Source organism: Eretmochelys imbricata, chromosome 4 (genome assembly GCF_965152235.1).
Source record: "Eretmochelys imbricata isolate rEreImb1 chromosome 4, rEreImb1.hap1, whole genome shotgun sequence".
Lineage (NCBI taxonomy): Eukaryota > Metazoa > Chordata > Testudines > Cheloniidae > Eretmochelys > Eretmochelys imbricata.
The window spans coordinates 23,477,849-23,497,321 of NC_135575.1; the positions used below are offsets into that span (position 1 = coordinate 23,477,849).

The following is a 19,473-nucleotide window of genomic DNA, read 5'->3' on the forward strand; positions in this document are numbered from 1 at the left end:
GCAGATGCAGTCACTGCAGACTGACTTACCTGTACCACATATCCAGAGATACATTTAAAGTTGGCAGGCTGAGGAGTTCCATTTATCAAAACATCTCCAGACAGACCATAAGGATCTTTCCTTGCAGCTAAGATATCCAATAGCCTAGAAGAAGAAAAGTCCATCACCTTAAAGAGCTCCGAAGTGTATATTTTCACCAAGCTGTAGGAGTCAGGGCCAGTGAAAGGCAAATCTGGCAAACAAATACAGTTAACAGTATATAGCCAGCTGTGCACAAGCTTTCCCATATTGAAAATTTGCCACTTACTATAGTTCATATATTTTTAAAATCCCCTCAAAGAACAGAATTGTCTTTTTTTCAGTAAAATAAGCCTCCTGCTGTACTGTAGATTGATGCATAAGGGGAGAATGTCAGGAAACTATTTACTAAAAAGAAATAAATTAGTAAATAAATATAAATAAATTAGCAAAATTGGCTCTTTTTCTTTTTTTTCCCCCTTTTTTGTTGCTTTTAAATAAAATTTCCACTTGAGGTCAAATTCTGCTCTGAAATCCATATAATTATTCTCCATTTATCCATTTACTCTGGTGGAATTAAGATTGAAATCTTTCCCTGGGAGTGTTGTTCACAAATATTTTATATATATAGGTGCATTTTCTTGTTGGCATGATTCCTCTTGGTGAGGAACATGGATAAAGTGAAACAGGTCCTTTCACTGCTTCAACACTTACGAAGATTTCCCACTGCCAGTGGGTCCCAGAATTGCATTCAGTCCTGGTCTCATAACCCCACTGTAAGACAAAACCAACAGGTTTCTCATTCATTGTTTCATTTACAGGTTAGTTCTGTTAATCTGCAGAAATGTATTTTGCATCAAATCCTTTTGCGGCTAGTGAAGTTAGTTGGTTACATCAAATAATGACTTGACTCCTGCTTAGTTTACATTGCTAACTTAAAATGAAAAGATATGGCCCATATTGTTAACTAAAAAGTAACACAGAAACTATAATTATCAAACAATAGCAAGACATATGTTGATGTAGCCATATTAAGCACAAACTCACTCTAGAATACATGCAGTCTTAGCAAGCATGGTTCTCTGGCCATCCCTCTGTAAGAGAGGCATTTATCATGTAGGAAGGGCATCTATATTTAAAAAAATACTTGGAAACCTGACTTAATGACTCTACATCAGATGCAAAGAACTATCTCAAGCTCAGCAGCCAGAAGAAAATGGTATTAAGTATGTATTTGGTTACCAGTCATTTTGTCTGGAAACAACTCTTTCAATAAAACACAATAGGCAGCTATTTACACTGTGTAGTTTCCTAGATAACAATCAACACTTCCCTTCTTTTGGTCATTGTTACAGATGAAAGATTTAGTGGTAAGGGCCAAATTCTCATAGCTGGCCCCCATATTGCACATGCAGACAAGCATTTGTGCACTTCAGTACAGTTTGCATGTGCAAATACGTGTCTGTGTGTGTAAATGCAGGCTTTGTTCACTGAAGTGGGAGTTTGACCATGGAAATGGACAATGAGCTACACAAACAACCATTTATATATACAATATAAGTACCTACTTTTGAATGGCAGCACTGAACTCACAGATACAAGTACAAAGAAAGCAAAACTAGCTGATTGAGTGATAAGTAATGGAAACTTGGTAACTCACTTGTAGTCAGAGAAGCAGCACCAATCTGCATTAGAGCAGAGGACTGGCAGAGAAGATCTAAAAGTATCTATCTGAGGATCTCTCTGATTTGGGATTTGGAATGGGCAAAAAATATCCTTGTAACTAAGAACTCATGTCTGAATGACTACTACTCAGTAACTTTAACTATATTGTAGTCAATTCCTTTCCCACACTACTTCATCTATGTTTTGTCTAATTTAGATTGTCATATCTTCAGACAGAGAACTGGTTTTTTACATGTCTGCAAAGTGCCTAGCATATGAAGGTTGCTACAATAACAAATAAAAGCTAATAATAAACAATTTATCAGAGATTTAGTTTCAAATCAGAGGGACTGGAATCTTATGAGCTCTTCACATAAAATTTTGGGTGCATAGAAACTGAAGAGAGAAAATAGGCCCCTTCCAGTGTTGGATATGACCTGAAAGCAGAACTGCAGGGATGGCTTTGGATAAAGGAAATTTGAGAAGATTTAGCCTCTCTCAGTCTCAGCACAAGGATTTAAAAATAAGTAAATAAATAAATAAATAACCAGAGCGTAGGAGTAGAGTGTTCTTATTGATGAGGATGAATCTTTTGATGTCTGCAAGTCACCTGGAATAAAACTTCCCTTGGATAGGCTTCTCACACATAGCTCTGTGTGATTACATAACTAAATAGATTTTTGACCAGGCAAAAAAGTCCACTCTAGAATGTATACGACTGACATATATGAACATTATTAGTTAATAATGTCTGAAGTAGCACCAGGCAGGAGGAGGGCTCCCTCACAATCGGTATTTCCATTTGCAATGATTAATTAATGGTGAGTCAACATTTTCCACACATGGCAATGCCCGATTGCTATTTCTTGCCTGGTGTCATTGGATTCTAGTTACTTCCTTCTTTCTGAGATCCATTATCCTTGTTATTTTTCATAAGGCAGCACTTTCCCCTTTCCCCTATCAAAAATGTCTGGGTGTTCTGCTTTAACAGTTAAAACACAGTAATTAGATAATGAAGTTACATTATAACACTCAACAAAAATAGTTAAAGACCAAATAAAGTGTGCGGCTGGGAGTTCTACACAGAGACCAGCGGGAATTAAAATAGAAAACAATGTTTTCAATAATGCTTATAATTGGGCAGAGGTGGGCTGAGGGGATTGTCCAATGGAAGCATGTTCCCCACTTTAAAAGCCACCCAGGAAACAGATCATGTCCAATCAAATTTCTTCTGTAACAACAGAGAACTTAAATGGAAAAGCAAGCTGTTACCTTCATCCCAGGGACAGTAATAACTGTTAATAATTAATAAAGATTTCTATAAACTTTTTACCTGTGCCTCATTTACTCATCGCTTTTATTATTTTATTATTCAATTTTATGATTAAAAAAACCTGCACACTTCCAAAACACAACACGCAATCTCACAATGTAAGAAATCATCATCACCTGATTCTTCTTAAATACCCATGTTTGGCAAACCTTCCAAGGTCTTTAGACTGCACCCTGGGAATCACATTAAAGTAATTGTGTCTAACTGTGAATAATTAATACAAAGACCCACCAATCATGTGAGGAAATCTGTGTGAGCTGACTCTATCTGCCCTGGGAAATGTCAAAGATATTTAATATTGTCTTTCCAGCTAACTGTTGGATAAAATGTTAATTCCAAGAACCACAGAGCAATGTTAGGTTATAATTAAAATGGGTATAAAGTTAAAAGATAAGAAAATTTTTGAGTCATTACTAAAGGTGTCCATTATAAATAAGAGCCTGTTGACTATGTTTGCTACTGAACATGAGAAGGATCTTGTGGTCTTTATTCAGGCAAGTCTGTCATTGATGTCAATAGGAGTTTTGACTGAGAAAGGACAACAGGGGCTGGACTAATTGTGTTAAGTGTAAGGGTCCCTGCACCTACTAAATTTATCATTAATAGGAACGATATTAAAATTGATATTTTAGAGAAACTAACACATATGAGGGTGGCTACTCTTTCAGCAATCTGATTATAAACTGTGACCATCTCACTCTTTAGCATTGCTCCCAAAGATGTCCAAATCTGGGGGTTTGGTGCAGCCCATTAGAGACACAGAAACCAGTTACCATGTTTGGCTATGGATCTAAACTTCCCCAAAGCTCAGGGGTGTTTGAATCTAAAGTTTTCCTGTAGGCCCAACTCTAATTTACAGCACTCTATATTATAAATAATAAAGGGTAGTTTATACTTTGTGTGAAACGTCTTTTATTTCTTTTATCAATCTTTTCTCTGTGCATGGTTGTTACAATAATGAGATATCACATCTACATAGTAAAGACATGAGTACATCATGATAGTTCTGGGTAGTTGTGAGGGATTTGTTTATTTGATTTTCTATCTCATTTCTTGTAGGCAACAAGACAGAAGTTGTTCTTTAGGAGAGGGGGATTTTTGTGTGTGTTTCAATTTAGATATAAAATATCAGATTGAATCTCTCTGTGCTATCCCTCACCCCTTTCCCAGACTCATTATATTTGCTTTTTTTTTCTTTGCTGTTTTAGTCAATCAGAAGTGTGATTTATTTATTTATTCATTCATTCATTTGCATTTTGTTTATGGGGAAACAACATACACCAGGTCTAGAGTCTAAAGAACATATGCTCTTCTCACACCACTGCAAATATGGAGTAACTCTGTTTAAATCTAATGAATTACACTGGAGTAAGACTCTTGTCAGAGAATAAAGATTTAAAATTTCACATTTGGTGGATATAGTCACTCTGCAGCATGGAAGGCTTGGTGTATTAAGAAATGCTGTGTGGGCAAAGAGCGGTACATATAAAGCTCCAACCTTTCATGCATTCTGAGAGCTGAAATTAGAGAACTGACCTACAATTACATCATGGAATGACAGGTTATACAACTAACTTTCGCGACACACAATTCAGACTTATCTAACTGGAAACTGGCCAACATTGTACAAAGGATCCTTGACAACAAGAGCAATATCATGCAATTACTAAGCAATAACTAATAGAAAGCAGTGCAATAAAATTGTGGGCACCCAAACTCTCACATGCATTGTTCTAGTTACAGAATAATACTCTTCGTTACTTTTAAAGACTTGAGTCTTAACTCAAAGCTAGAGCCAGGGTTATTAAAAATACCTTAAGTTCTGGTCCTACATTCACATCTAGGCAGCTGAGTAAATGACCTGATTTTCAAAAGAGCTGAACACACTGCAGCTTCTATTGACATCAATGGAATTGAAAGATGCAAGCATTTTTGGAAATCAGGTTAACTTTTTATGTGCCTAAATATGGACTTGGGGAGCCTACTCTGAGTGCCTGTTTTTTTGAAATCTTGACCAATTTCTGTACACTATTATTACACAGGTATTCATGGCTCAGTGACTTATCTGAACCTAACTGTCAAGAAAGGAAATCAAATGAACATGTACTCTATGACAGAGAAGTTTAAGTACATACTTGATATCTTTCAAAATTTCTTTATCTGCCGTTTTTCGACAACATATGAAGCCACTCTTCACCTCCACTCTGTAGCAGATGTTGTGAAAGGTCACAATGGTTCCTCTGCTGACTGATGGGTCTTGAGAGGACTGTTTTCTGCTCGGGAGGCCGTTTGTACTTGACATTTGAATACTGATGTCTGACTGGTTGTCTGTCATTTTGGAAGGATTCCACTTCTGTAAACATAAACATTAACAAAGGTATCCTAGATAGAGAAGAGACGAAAGACCACCCTAGATGCAATGCAGCCAACTTAGTTTATACTGTATGTATCCTCCAATAAATGTGGATGTTATACTCAGAGTGAACCCCACTCAACACTTTTCCTTCTTCCATAATCCTTCCTAATTTTTTTTCCGTGTGCTGGACTATACCAGGGGAAAACCCATATACAGATAACATCTAAAACACTACCTTAAAAGAACATTAGCACTGCCAAGCCATACATTCAGCAGTAAGGAAATGTAAGGATTAAGGTTGCTGTGTAACTTTAATTCTGTCCCTTTTAATTACATGATGGCATACTATTCTTTCCCACTGAGCCCTTGCCTTATTCCATGCACGCGATGAATGAGGTTCACTGAACGAGTAGCTATTCTATTTTACTTTTTATACTCCTTGTTAAAGGCATTACTTTCAACCCCTCCTCTGAATATAGGACTAATAATTATCATTTCCTCATGAGCTGTTCTATGGTACTCTCATCATCGCATCCTAGTGCTTACCACTCATCAATGATTTTTTTCTTCACCACACCCTTGTGAGAAGTGGTGGTATTAGCTCCCTTTTACACATTGGGAACTAAGCCCTGGTCTACACTAGGACTTTAGGTCGAATTTAGCAGCGTTAAATCGATGTAAACCTGCACCGGTCCACACAATGAAGCCCTTTATTTCGACTTAAAGGGCTCTTAAAATCGATTTCCTTACTCCACCCCTGACAAGTGGATTAGCGCTTAAATCGACGTTGCCGGCTCGAATTTGGGGTACTGTGGACACAATTCGATGGTATTGGCCTCCGGGAGCTATCCCAGAGTGCTCCATTATGACCGCTCTGGACAGCACTCTCAACTCAGATGCACTGGCCAGGTAGACAGGAAAAGAACCGCGAACTTTTGAATCTCATTTCCTGTTTGGCCAGCGTGGCAAGCTGCAGGTGACCATGCAGAGCTCATCAGCACAGGTGACCATGATGGAGTCCCAGAATCGCAAAAGAGCTCCAGCATGGACCGAACGGGAGGTACGGGATCTGATCGCTGTTTGGGGAGAGGAATCCGTGCTATCAGAACTCCGTTCCAGTTTTTGAAATGCCAAAACCTTTGTCAACATCTCCCAGGGCATGAAGGACAGAGGCCATAACAGGGACCCGAAGCAGTGCCGTGTGAAACTGAAGGAGCTGAGGCAAGCCTACCAGAAAACCAGAGAGGCAAACGGCCGCTCCGGGTCAGAGCCCCAAACATGCCGCTTCTATGATGAGCTGCATGCCATTTTAGGGGGTTCAGCCACCACTACCCCAGCCGTGTTGTTTGACTCCTTCAATGGAGATGGAGGCAATACGGAAGCAGGTTTTGGGGACGAAGAAGATGAGGAGGAGGAGGAGGTTGTAGATAGCTCACAGCAAGCAAGCGGAGAAACCGGTTTTCCCGACAGCCAGGAACTGTTTCTCACCCTAGACCTGGAGCCACTACCCCCCGAACCCACCCAAGGCTGCCTCCTGGACCCAGCAGGCGGAGAAGGGACCTCCGGTGAGTGTACCTTTTAAAATACTATACATGGTTTAAAAGCAAGCATGTGAAAGGATTACTTTGCCCTGGCATTTGCGGTTCTCCTAGATGTAGTCCTAAAGCCTTTGCAAAAGGTTTCTGAGGAGGGCAGCCTTATTGTGTCCTTCATGGTAGGACACTTTACCACTCCAGGCCAGTAACACGTACTCGGGAATCATTGTAGAACAAAGCATTGCAGTGTATGTTTGCTGGCATTCAAACAACATCCGTTCTTTATCTCTCTGTGTTATCCTCAGGAGAGTGAGATATCATTCATGGTCACCTGGTTGAAATAGAGTGCTTTTCTTCAGGGGACACTCAGAAGAGCCCATTCCTGCTGGGCTGTTTGCCTGTGGCTAAACAGAAATGTTCCCCGCTGTTAGCCATAGGGAGGGGGGAAGGTTGAGGGGGTAGTCACGCGGTGGGAGGAGGCAAAATGCGACCTTGTAACGAAAGCACATATGCTATGTATGTAATGTTAACAGCAAGGTTTACCCTGAAAGAGTGTAGCCACTGTTTTATAAAATGTGTCTTTTTAAATACCGCTGTCCCTTTTTTTTTCTCCACCAGCTGCATGTGTTTCAATGATCACAGGATCTTCTCCTTCCCAGAGGCTAGTGAAGCTTAGAAAGAAAAAAAAACGCACTCGCGATGAAATGTCCTCCGAGCTCGTGCTGTCCTCCCACACTGACAGAGCACAGACGAATGCGTGGAGGCAAATAATGTCAGAGTGCAGGAAAGCACAAAATGACCGGGAGGAGAGGTGGCGGGCTGAAGAGAGTAAGTGGCGGGCTGAAGACAGGGCTGAAGCTCAAATGTGGCGGCAGCGTGATGAGAGGAGGCAGGATTCAATGCTGAGGCTGCTGCAGGACCAAACCAGTATGCTCCAGTGTATGGTTGAGCTGCAGCAAAGGCAGCTGGAGCACAGACTGCCACTGCAGCCCCTCTGTAACCAACTGCCCTCCTCCCCAAGTTCCATAGCCTCCACACCCAGATGCCCAAGAACGCGGTGGGGGGGCCTCCGGCCAACCAGCCACTCCACCAGAGAGGATTGCCCAAAAAAAAGAAGGCTGTCATTCAATAAATTTTAAAGTTGTAAACTTTTAAAGTGCTGTGCTTAAAGTGCTGTGTGGCATTTTCCTTCCCTCCTCCACCACCCCTCCTGGGCTACCTTGGTAGTCATCCCCCTATTTGTGTGATGAATGAATAAAGAATGCATGAATGTGAAGCAACAATGACTTTATTGCCTCTGCAAGCGGTGATTGAAGGGAGGAGGGGCGGGTGGTTAGCTTACAGGGAAGTAGAGTGAACCAAGGGGCGGGGGGCTTCATCAAGGAGAAACAAACAGAACTTTCACACCGTAGCCTGGCCAGTCATGAAACTGGTTTTCAAAGCTTCTCTGATGCGTACCGCGCCCTCCTGTGCTCTTCCAGCTGCCCTGGTGTCTGGCTGCGCGTAACCAGCAGCCAGGCGATTTGCCTCAACCTCCCACCCCGCCATAAACGTCTCCCCCTTACTCTCACAGATATTGTGGAGCACACGGCAAGCAGTAATAACAGTGGGAATATTGGTTTCGCTGAGGTCTAAGCGAGTCAGTAAACTGCGCCAGCGCGCCTTTAAACGTCCAAATGCACATTCTACCTCCATTCTGCACTTGCTCAGCCTGTAGTTGAACAGCTCCTGACTACTGTCCAGGCTGCCTGTGTACGGCTTCATGAGCCATGGCATTAAGGGGTAGGCTGGGTCCCCAAGGATACATATAGGCATTTCAACATCCCCAACAGTTATTTTCTGGTCTGGGAATAAAGTCCCTTCCTGCAGCTTTTGAAACAGACCAGAGTTCCTGAAGATGCGAGCATCATGCACCTTTCCCGGCCATCCCACGTTGATGTTGGTGAAACGTCCCTTGTGATCCACCAGAGCTTGCAGCACTATCGAAAAGTACCCCTTGCGGTTTATGTACTCGGCGGCTTGGTGCTCCGGTGCCAAGATAGGGATATGGGTTCCGTCTATAGCCCCACCACAGTTAGGGAATCCCATTGCAGCAAAGCCATCCACTATGACCTGCACATTTCCCAGGGTCACTACCCTTGATATCAGCAGATCTTTGATTGCGTGGGCTACTTGCATCACAGCAGCCCCCACAGTAGATTTGCCCACTCCAAATTGATTCCCAACTGACCGGTAGCTGTCTGGCGTTGCAAGCTTCCACAGGGCTATCGCCACTCGCTTCTCAACTGTGAGGGCTGCTCTCATCTTGATATTCATGCGCCTCAGGGCAGGGGAAAGCAAGTCACAAAGTTCCATGAAAGTGCCCTTACGCATGCGAAAGTTTCGCAGCCACTGGGAATCGTCCCAGACCTGCAACACTATGCGGTCCCACCAGTCTGTGCTTGTTTCCCGAGCCCAGAATCGGCGTTCCACAGCATGAACCTGCCCCATTAGCACCATGATGCATGCATTGGCAGGGCCCATGCTTTCAGAGAAATCTGTGTCCATGTCCTGATCACTCATGTGACCGCGCTGACGTCGCCTCCTCGCCCGGTATCACTTTGCCAGGTTCTGGTGCTGCATATACTGCTGGATAATGCGTGTGGTGTTTAATGTGCTCCTAATTGCCAAAGTGAGCTGAGCGGCCTCCATGCTTGCCTTGGTATGGCGTCCGCACAGAAAAAAGGCGCGGAACGATTGTCTGCCGTTGCTCTGACGGAGGGAGGGGCGACTGACGACACGGCTTACAGGGTTGGCTTCAGGGAGCTAAAATCAACAAAGGGGGTGTCTTTACATCAAGGAGTATTTCAGGCAGGACTTCACGGAGGGTTCCAATAAGAAATGGTGCACCTAAGTTATCGTTCTTATTGGAACAAGGAGGTTAGCCTGGCCTCTGATTGATACATGGCTAGATTTACCTCGCTGCACCTTCTCTGTGAGTGACTGCAGTGTGACCTAGAGGAATGAGTCCCCTAGACAGGGGAGGAGGCAAATGAGTACAAAACAAATCTGGTCTATTTCTTGTTTTGACCCACTCCATCTATCTTTTACATCTTTGGCTAGCAGCAGACGGTGCAGAAGGACTGCATGCCATCCACATCTCATGGCTGCTCGGCAGAAGATGGTACAGTACGACTGCTAGCCATCCTCATCTCTTGCCTGCCTGGCAGAAGATGGTACAATACGACTACTAGCAATCCTCATCTCTTGCCTGCCTGGCAGAAGATGGTACAGTACAACTGCTAGCAGTCCGTATCGCCTGCCTGCTCACCATAAGACGGTTCAATAGGACTGACTGCAGGACTAAAGAGAATGACCTGGTCAAGTCACTCCAAATTTAGTCCCTGCGCCCATGTCTGCCCAGGCGCTCCCAGCCGATGTGGCCAGGAGCACCTCGGACACGACGAGGACGACTACCAGTCATATTGCACCGTCTGCTGCCAGAAGGCAATGGGTTGCTGCTACTGTGTAGCAAAGCCGTACCGCATCTGCCAGCACCCAGGAGACATAGGGTGACGGTTACCTGAGCGGGCTCCATGCTTGCCGTAGTATGGCGTCTGCACAGGTAACTCAGGAAAAAAGGCGCGAAATGATTGTCTACCCTTGCTTTCACGGAGGGAGGGAGGGAACGGGGGCCTGACGATACGTACCCAGAACCACCCGCGACAATGTTTTAGCCCCATCAGAGTGCTCCATTGTGACTGCTCTGGACAGCACTCTCAGATGCCCGATTGTTTGCCGTTGCTCTGACGCCGGGAGGGGCGACTGAGGACACGGCTTACAGGGTTGGCTTCAGGGAGCTAAAATCAACAAAGGGGGTGTCTTTACATCAAGGAGTATTTCAGGCAGGACTTCACGGAGGGTTCCAATAAGAAATGGTGCACCTAAGTTATCGTTCTTATTGGAACAAGGAGGTTAGCCTGGCCTCTGATTGATACATGGCTAGATTTACCTCGCTGCACCTTCTCTGTGAGTGACTGCAGTGTGACCTAGAAGAATGAGTCCCCTAGACAGGGGAGGGGGGAAGCAAATGAGTACAAAACAAATCTGGTCTATTTCTTGTTTTGATCCACTCCATCTATCTTTTACATCTTTGGCTGGCAGCAGACGGTGCAGAAGGACTGCATGCCATCCACATCTCATGGCTGCTCGGCAGAAGATGGTACAGTACGACTACTAGCAGTCCGTATCGCCTGCCCGCTCACCATAAGACGGTTCAATAGGACTGACTGCAGGACTAAAGAGAATGACCTGGTCAAGTCACTCCAAATTTAGTCCCTGCGCCCATGTCTGCCCAGGCGCTCCCAGCCGACGTGGCCAGGAGCACCTCGGACATGACGATGACGGCTACCAGTCGTACTGTACCGTCTGCTACCACAAGGCAAGGGGTTGCTGCTACTGTGTAGCAATGCCGTACCGCGTCTGCCAGCACCCAGGAGACATAGGGTGACGGTTACCTGAGCGGGCTCCATGCTTGCCGTGGTATGGCGTCTGCACAGGTAACTCAGGAAAAAAGGCGCGAAACGATTGTCTGCCCTTGCTATCACGGAGGGAGGGAGGGAACGGGGACAATATGTACCCAGAACTACCCGCGACAATGTTTTAGCCCCATCAGGCATTGGGATCTCAACCCAGAATTCCAATGGGCAGCGGAGACTGCGGGAACTGTGGGATAGCTACCCACAGTGCAACGCTCCGGAAGTCGACTCTAGCCTCGGTACTGTGGAAGCGCTCCGCCGAGTTAATGCACTTAATGCACTTAGAGCATTTTCTGTGGGGACACACACACTCGAATATATAAAACCGATTTCTAAAAAACCGACTTCTATAAATTCCACCTTATTCCGTAGTGTAGACATACCCTAAGCCCTGGTCTACACTAGGACTTTAGGTCGAATTTAGCAGCGTTAAATCAATGTAAACCTGCACCGGTCCACACAATGAAGCCCTTTATTTCGACTTAAAGGGCTCTTAAAATCGATTTCCTTACTCCACCCCTGACAAGTGGATTAGCGCTTGAATCGACGTTGCCGGCTCGAATTTGGGGTACTGTGGACACAATTCGATGGTATTGGCCTCCGGGAGCTATCCCAGAGTGCTCCATTATGACCGCTCTGGACAGCACTCTCAACTCAGATGCACTGGCCAGGTAGACAGGAAAAGAACCGCAAACTTTTGAATCTCATTTCCTGTTTGGCCAGCGTGGCAAGCTGCAGGTGACCATGCAGAGCTCATCAGCACAGGTGACCATGATGGAGTCCCAGAATCGCAAAAGAGCTCCAGCATGGACCGAACGGGAGGTACGGGATCTGATCGCTGTTTGGGGACAGGAATCCGTGCTATCAGAACTCCGTTCCAGTTTTTGAAATGCCAAAACCTTTGTCAACATCTCCCAGGGCATGAAGGACAGAGGCCATAACAGGGACCCGAAGCAGTGCCGTGTGAAACTGAAGGAGCTGAGGCAAGCCTACCAGAAAACCAGAGAGGCAAACGGCCGCTCCGGGTCAGAGCCCCAAACATGCCGCTTCTATGATGAGCTGCATGCCATTTTAGGGGGTTCAGCCACCACTACCCCAGCCGTGTTGTTTGACTCCTTCAATGGAGATGGAGGCAATACGGAAGCAGGTTTTGGGGACGAAGAAGATGAGGAGGAGGAGGTTGTAGATAGCTCACAGCAAGCAAGCGGAGAAACCGGTTTTCCCGACAGCCAGGAACTGTTTCTCACCCTAGACCTGGAGCCAGTACCCCCCGAACCCACCCAAGGCTGCCTCCTGGACCCAGCAGGCGGAGAAGGGACCTCTGGTGAGTGTACCTTTTAAAATACTATACATGGTTTAAAAGCAAGCATGTGAAAGGATTACTTTGCCCTGGCATTTGCGGTTCTCCTAGATGTAGTCCTAAAGCCTTTGCAAAAGGTTTCTGGGGAGGGCAGCCTTATTGCGTCCTTCATGGTAGGACACTTTACCACTCCAGGCCAGTAACACGTACTCGGGAATCATTGTAGAACAAAGCATTGCAGTGTATGTTTGCTGGCATTCAAACAACATCCGTTCTTTATCTCTCTGTGTTATCCTCAGGAGAGTGAGATATCATTCATGGTCACCTGGTTGAAATAGAGTGCTTTTCTTCAGGGGACACTCAGAAGAGCCCATTCCTGCTGGGCTGTTTGCCTGTGGCTAAACAGAAATGTTCCCCGCTGTTAGCCACAGGGAGGGGGGAAGGTTGAGGGGGTAGTCACGCCGTGGGAGGAGGCAAAATGCGACCTTGTAACGAAAGCACATGTGCTATGTATGTAATGTTAACAGCAAGGTTTACCCTGAAAGAGTGTAGCCACTGTTTTATAAAATGTGTCTTTTTAAATACCGCTGTCCCTTTTTTTTTCTCCACCAGCTGCATGTGTTTCAATGATCACAGGATCTTCTCCTTCCCAGAGGCTAGTGAAGCTTAGAAAGAAAAAAAAACGCACTCGCGATGAAATGTTCTCCGAGCTCATGCTGTCCTCCCACACTGACAGAGCACAGACGAATGCGTGGAGGCAAATAATGTCAGAGTGCAGGAAAGCACAAAATGACCGGGAGGAGAGGTGGCGGGCTGAAGAGAGTAAGTGGCGGGCTGAAGAGAGTAAGTGGCGGGCTGAAGACAGGGCTGAAGCTCAAATGTGGCGGCAGCATGATGAGAGGAGGCAGGATTCAATGCTGAGGCTGCTGCAGGACCAAACCAGTATGCTCCAGTGTATGGTTGAGCTGCAGCAAAGGCAGCTGGAGCACAGACTGCCACTGCAGCCCCTCTGTAACCAACCGCCCTCCTCCCCAAGTTCCATAGCCTCCACACCCAGACGCCCAAGAACGCGGTGGGGGGGCCTCCGGCCAACCAGCCACTCCACCAGAGAGGATTGCCCAAAAAAAAGAAGGCTGTCATTCAATAAATTTTAAAGTTGTAAACTTTTAAAGTGCTGTGCTTAAAGTGCTGTGTGGCATTTTCCTTCCCTCCTCCACCACCCCTCCTGGGCTACCTTGGTAGTCATCCCCCTATTTGTGTGATGAATGAATAAAGAATGCATGAATGTGAAGCAACAATGACTTTATTGCCTCTGCAAGCGGTGATTGAAGGGAGGAGGGGCGGGTGGTTAGCTTACAGGGAAGTAGAGTGAACCAAGGGGCGGGGGGCTTCATCAAGGAGAAACAAACAGAACTTTCACACCGTAGCCTGGCCAGTCATGAAACTGGTTTTCAAAGCTTCTCTGATGCGTACCGTGCCCTCCTGTGCTCTTCTAACTGCCCTGGTGTCTGGCTGCACGTAACCAGCAGCCAGGCGATTTGCCTCAACCTCCCACCCCGCCATAAACGTCTCCCCCTTACTCTCACAGATATTGTGGAGCACACAGCAAGCAGTAATAACAGTGGGAATATTGGTTTCGCTGAGGTCTAAGCGAGTCAGTAAACTGCGCCAGCGCGCCTTTAAACATCCAAATGCACATTCTACCTCCATTCTGCACTTGCTCAGCCTGTAGTTGAACAGCTCCTGACTACTGTCCAGGCTGCCTGTGTACGGCTTCATGAGCCATGGCATTAAGGGGTAGGCTGGGTCCCCAAGGATACATATAGGCATTTCAACATCCCCAACAGTTATTTTCTGGTCTGGGAATAAAGTCCCTTCCTGCAGCTTTTGAAACAGACCAGAGTTCCTGAAGATGCGAGCATCATGCACCTTTCCCGGCCATCCCACGTTGATGTTGGTGAAACGTCCCTTGTGATCCACCAGAGCTTGCAGCACTATCGAAAAGTACCCCTTGCGGTTTATGTACTCGGCGGCTTGGTGCTCCGGTGCCAAGATAGGGATATGGGTTCCGTCTATAGCCCCACCACAGTTAGGGAATCCCATTGCAGCAAAGCCATCCACTATGACCTGCACATTTCCCAGGGTCACTACCCTTGATATCAGCAGATCTTTGATTGCGTGGGCTACTTGCATCACAGCAGCCCCCACAGTAGATTTGCCCACTCCAAATTGATTCCCAACTGACCGGTAGCTGTCTGGCGTTGCAAGCTTCCACAGGGCTATCGCCACTCGCTTCTCAACTGTGAGGGCTGCTCTCATCTTGGTATTCATGCACCTCAGGGCAGGGGAAAGCAAGTCACAAAGTTCCATGAAAGTGCCCTTACGCATGCGAAAGTTTCGCAGCCACTGGGAATCGTCCCAGACCTGCAACACTATGCGGTCCCACCAGTCTGTCCTTGTTTCCCGAGCCCAGAATCGGCGTTCCACAGCATGAACCTGCCCCATTAGCACCATGATGCATGCATTGGCAGGGCCCATGCTTTCAGAGGAATCTGTGTCCATGTCCTGATCACTCATGTGACCGCGCTGACGTCGCCTCCTCGCCCGGTATCGCTTTGCCAGGTTCTGGTGCTGCATATACTGCTGGATAATGCGTGTGGTGTTTAATGTGCTCCTAATTGCCAAAGTGAGCTGAGCGGCCTCCATGCTTGCCTTGGTATGGCGTCCGCACAGAAAAAAGGCGCGGAACGATTGTCTGCCGTTGCTCTGACGGAGGGAGGGGCGACTGACGACACGGCTTACAGGGTTGGCTTCAGGGAGCTAAAATCAACAAAGGGGGTGTCTTTACATCAAGGAGTATTTCAGGCAGGACTTCACGGAGGGTTCCAATAAGAAATGGTGCACCTAAGTTATCGTTCTTATTGGAACAAGGAGGTTAGCCTGGCCTCTGATTGATACATGGCTAGATTTACCTCGCTGCACCTTCTCTGTGAGTGACTGCAGTGTGACCTAGAGGAATGAGTCCCCTAGACAGGGGAGGAGGCAAATGAGTACAAAACAAATCTGGTCTATTTCTTGTTTTGACCCACTCCATCTATCTTTTACATCTTTGGCTGGCAGCAGACGGTGCAGAAGGACTGCATGCCATCCACATCTCATGGCTGCTCGGCAGAAGACGGTACAGTACGACTGCTAGCAGTCCATATCACCTGCCCGCTCACCATAAGATGGTTCAATAGGACTGACTGCAGGACTAAAGAGAATGACCTGGTCAAGTCACTCCAAATTTAGTCCCTGCGCCCATGTCTGCCCAGGCGCTCCCAGCCGACGTGGCCAGGAGCACCTCGGACATGACGATGACGGCTACCAGTCGTACTGTACCGTCTGCTACCACAAGGCAAGGGGTTGCTGCTACTGTGTAGCAATGCCGTACCGCGTCTGCCAGCACCCAGGAGACATAGGGTGACGGTTACCTGAGCGGGCTCCATGCTTGCCGTGGTATGGCGTCTGCACAGGTAACTCAGGAAAAAAGGCGCGAAACGATTGTCTGCCCTTGCTTTCACGGAGGGAGGGAGGGAACGGGGACAATATGTACCCAGAACTACCCGCGACAATGTTTTAGCCCCATCAGGCATTGGGATCTCAACCCAGAATTCCAATGGGCAGCGGAGACTGCGGGAACTGTGGGATAGCTACCCACAGTGCAACGCTCCGGAAGTCGACTCTAGCCTCGGTACTGTGGAAGCACTCCGCCGAGTTAATGCACTTAATGCACTTAGAGCATTTTCTGTGGGGACACACACACTCGAATATATAAAACCGATTTCTAAAAAACCGACTTCTATAAATTCCACCTTATTCCGTAGTGTAGACATACCCTAAGGCACAGAGATTAAAGGCAACATCGTCAAAAGTGTTAGCTAAAGTGTGGGTGCCCACGTTGAGAAGCCGAGGACCTGAGTTTTCAGCGTAGTGACCATTTTACAGCACTTTATATGTTCAGAGCACTGCTCCCATTGACTTCAGTTGCAGCTGTGAGTACTCAGCAGTTCTGCAAATCAGACCCCAAGAACTTCAGATCGGGTATGCAGAAAATGAGGGATACACAGTGGCCTCCTGTGAAAAATCCGGTTTATAAGACTTGTCCAGCTTTACATAAGGAACATTATGGCAGAGGCAGGGATAAAATCCAGTTCTCCATGCCAGGGTGCTGGAACAATTTTTATAGTGGGGGTGCTGATCATGGAAACAAGGGAAATCATGTATTTGGTGTTTGTTATTACTACTTCAAGCCAGAGGGTGCGGTAGCACCCCTAGTTCCAGCACCACTGTCTCCACACTCAGTTGCCTTAAGCATGAGACCACCCTTTCTCTTCCTGCAATCCCCTGCCCCATTCAGCAGACACCTTCCAGCTTCTGCAACAAAAGAGACAGGGGTCATGCAGAGAGCAGTCTCCTTCACTGCACAGCCCTGATTCATTATTTTTATGAGTTGCTAACCATTTGAACATGTTAACTGGCAACTAACACGGGGGGAGGGATAGCTCCATGGTTTGAGCATTGGCCTGCTAAACCCAGGGTTGTGAGTTCAATCCTTGAGGGGGCCATTTAGGGATCAGGGCAAAAATTGGGGATTGGTCCTGCTTTGAGCAGGGGGTTGGACTAGATGATCTCCAGAGGTCCCTTCCAACCCTGATATTCTATGATCTAAATATAGCCTAGACACTAAAATTTGATGTTTCTTTTTTGCTAACCAGGAGGATGCACTGATTCTATACACATTTATTTAAGCAATTATATAGCTTAATTTACATTTATTCAGATTCTTAATTTTTACATTTTTTTTTATTTTGTTAGAAAATGGTGAATGATGCATTCCCATTTATTAAATAATGATTGATGTTTTCTTGTGATTTGTGTCAAGGACGGATGGAAATTCAAATTCAATTAAAAATGCACACAACCAGCTGTTAAATTTTTTTTATTAAATAAATCTACCTTAAGAGTGAATGTTACATAAGAAAAAAATGTTTATCAAAAGTTTATGAAAGCATGTTTTGCAGTTCAAACTAACCAATTTATAAAACAAAGAAAATATTATAGAATGTGCAGTTAATGAACTCAAACAATTGTTCCCCATTATCATGTCCTTCAAGATTTTAGAAACAGTAGAACTCACCCTGTCACATCTAGTTTTTACTTGTAGATTGGAAGAAGAAAACAAGCTTTCCTGCTTTTTCAGCTCCCAGTCAGTCTCTTAACTTTGAATGAACTAGTTATTGTAGTGAAATTGAATAAACAGAACTAAAGAAAATATTTTCTCTGCACCTGCAGAAGAGGCCACAGCTATCAAAAGCTGGTTTAGTACTTCAACAAACTCTGGTTCCCGGTGCTTTGTCAGTGACTTCCACCAATTCAGTAGTTTGACTTCCTTTAAACCTTGGCAGCAAACAGTACTACTTAATATTATTTTTGTATTTAATTTAAATGATTTTAATAGATCGTAATAAGTTCAGGCCTTAACATAAGTTGTCGATTTCAAATTTAATTTTAAAAAGTTTTTTTTAAATAAACCCATATTTAATTTCCATTCAAAATCCAATTTAAATTAAAATAATCTAATTTTAAATTTAAAAATGCAATTTTTTAATTTAAAAAATCATCTATTTTTATCTGCCCTGCAATCTGTTATATTCACAAAGAGTAGGTCTGTGATCCAGACTTCTGCACTGAGAAATAGGACACCTGGAAGGGAATGATCATCCCCGTCAGGAGCCAGATTCTCCATTCCTCTCCAGCTGTACGCGTAGCAGGAATTGGGGTAGGGAGAAGGTACAAAGTGCTTTGCCTGGCATCTGGTGCAAGCTGGAACTACTACAGCCCCTAGGAGACCATTCCACAACCATGACTAGCTGGAGTCCAGCATGCTCCAGCCATGCCTCCTTCCTACTCCCACATGCTCTGATATGCCCCAGTGCACCCCCACACCAAGGGTGGCAAAGGGGTAGCATAGAGTCTTTCTGACATCTCTCTGTCTGCAGGATCTGTTCTGCCCAGTGTCTAGCTGCTTTATGCCACCAAAACAGCATAAAGAGGCCACAGTGCAACACAGAAACTGACCCTAGATTTATTCTGTTCTGGTTTTACTACAGAGTGATGTGGGATCCTACAGAATTGAAATTACGTAACACCTGCTTCCTATAATCTTTCCACTATTAAAGAGACATTTTCAAGGCAGTAGATCTAAAATAAGACCCACCATGCTTTGTTTTGATTCACGTTTGCTCTCAGGGTTATAGGACTCTTTCTCCACCCTATCTATCAGCTCTTTTCTTGTAAGCAGGTAGGCTGGTGCCTTTTGGGATAGGTTAATATGATGTCTGATTAAATTGTCTTGATCTTGAATTCCTCAAAGCAGCTTAACTTTTGGGCCTTAACCAATGCATGGTGGGCACAGAACCTTCCGATATTCTACAAGAATAGATGGGGAGGACTCTGAGTTACTAGTGAGAATTCTTTCCCAGGTGTCTGGCTGAGGGTTTTGCCCACATGATCAGGATCTAACTAATTGCCATATTTGGGGCTGGGAAAGAATTTTCCCCCGGGTCAGATTGGCAGAGACTCTGAGGGGTTTTTTCCTTCCTCTGCAGCATGGGGCATGGGTCTCTTGTAGGTTTAAACTAGTGTAATATGGTGGATTCTCTGTAACTTGAAGTTTTTAAACCATGATCTGAGGACTTCAGTAACTC

At 45.4% G+C, this 19,473-nt stretch overlaps 1 protein-coding gene across 2 annotated transcripts in view; it reads right to left on the reverse strand.

Annotated features, from left to right (window-relative positions):
- The window catches only part of LOC144263914 (broad substrate specificity ATP-binding cassette transporter ABCG2-like), a 43,850-nt gene that overhangs the window by 19,882 nt on the left and 4,495 nt on the right, over positions 1 to 19,473 (reverse strand). For both annotated transcript variants that reach the window (XR_013345875.1, XM_077815016.1), the window contains exons 2-4: positions 5,152 to 5,369; positions 733 to 792; positions 30 to 144 (exon numbers count right to left, since the gene is read on the reverse strand). Coding sequence is in view for 1 of the 2 variants with exons in the window: in XM_077815016.1 (XP_077671142.1) it covers positions 30 to 144; positions 733 to 792; positions 5,152 to 5,351 (375 nt within the window). In the remaining variant the exon portion in view is untranslated. The remainder of the gene's footprint in view (positions 1 to 29; positions 145 to 732; positions 793 to 5,151; positions 5,370 to 19,473) is intronic.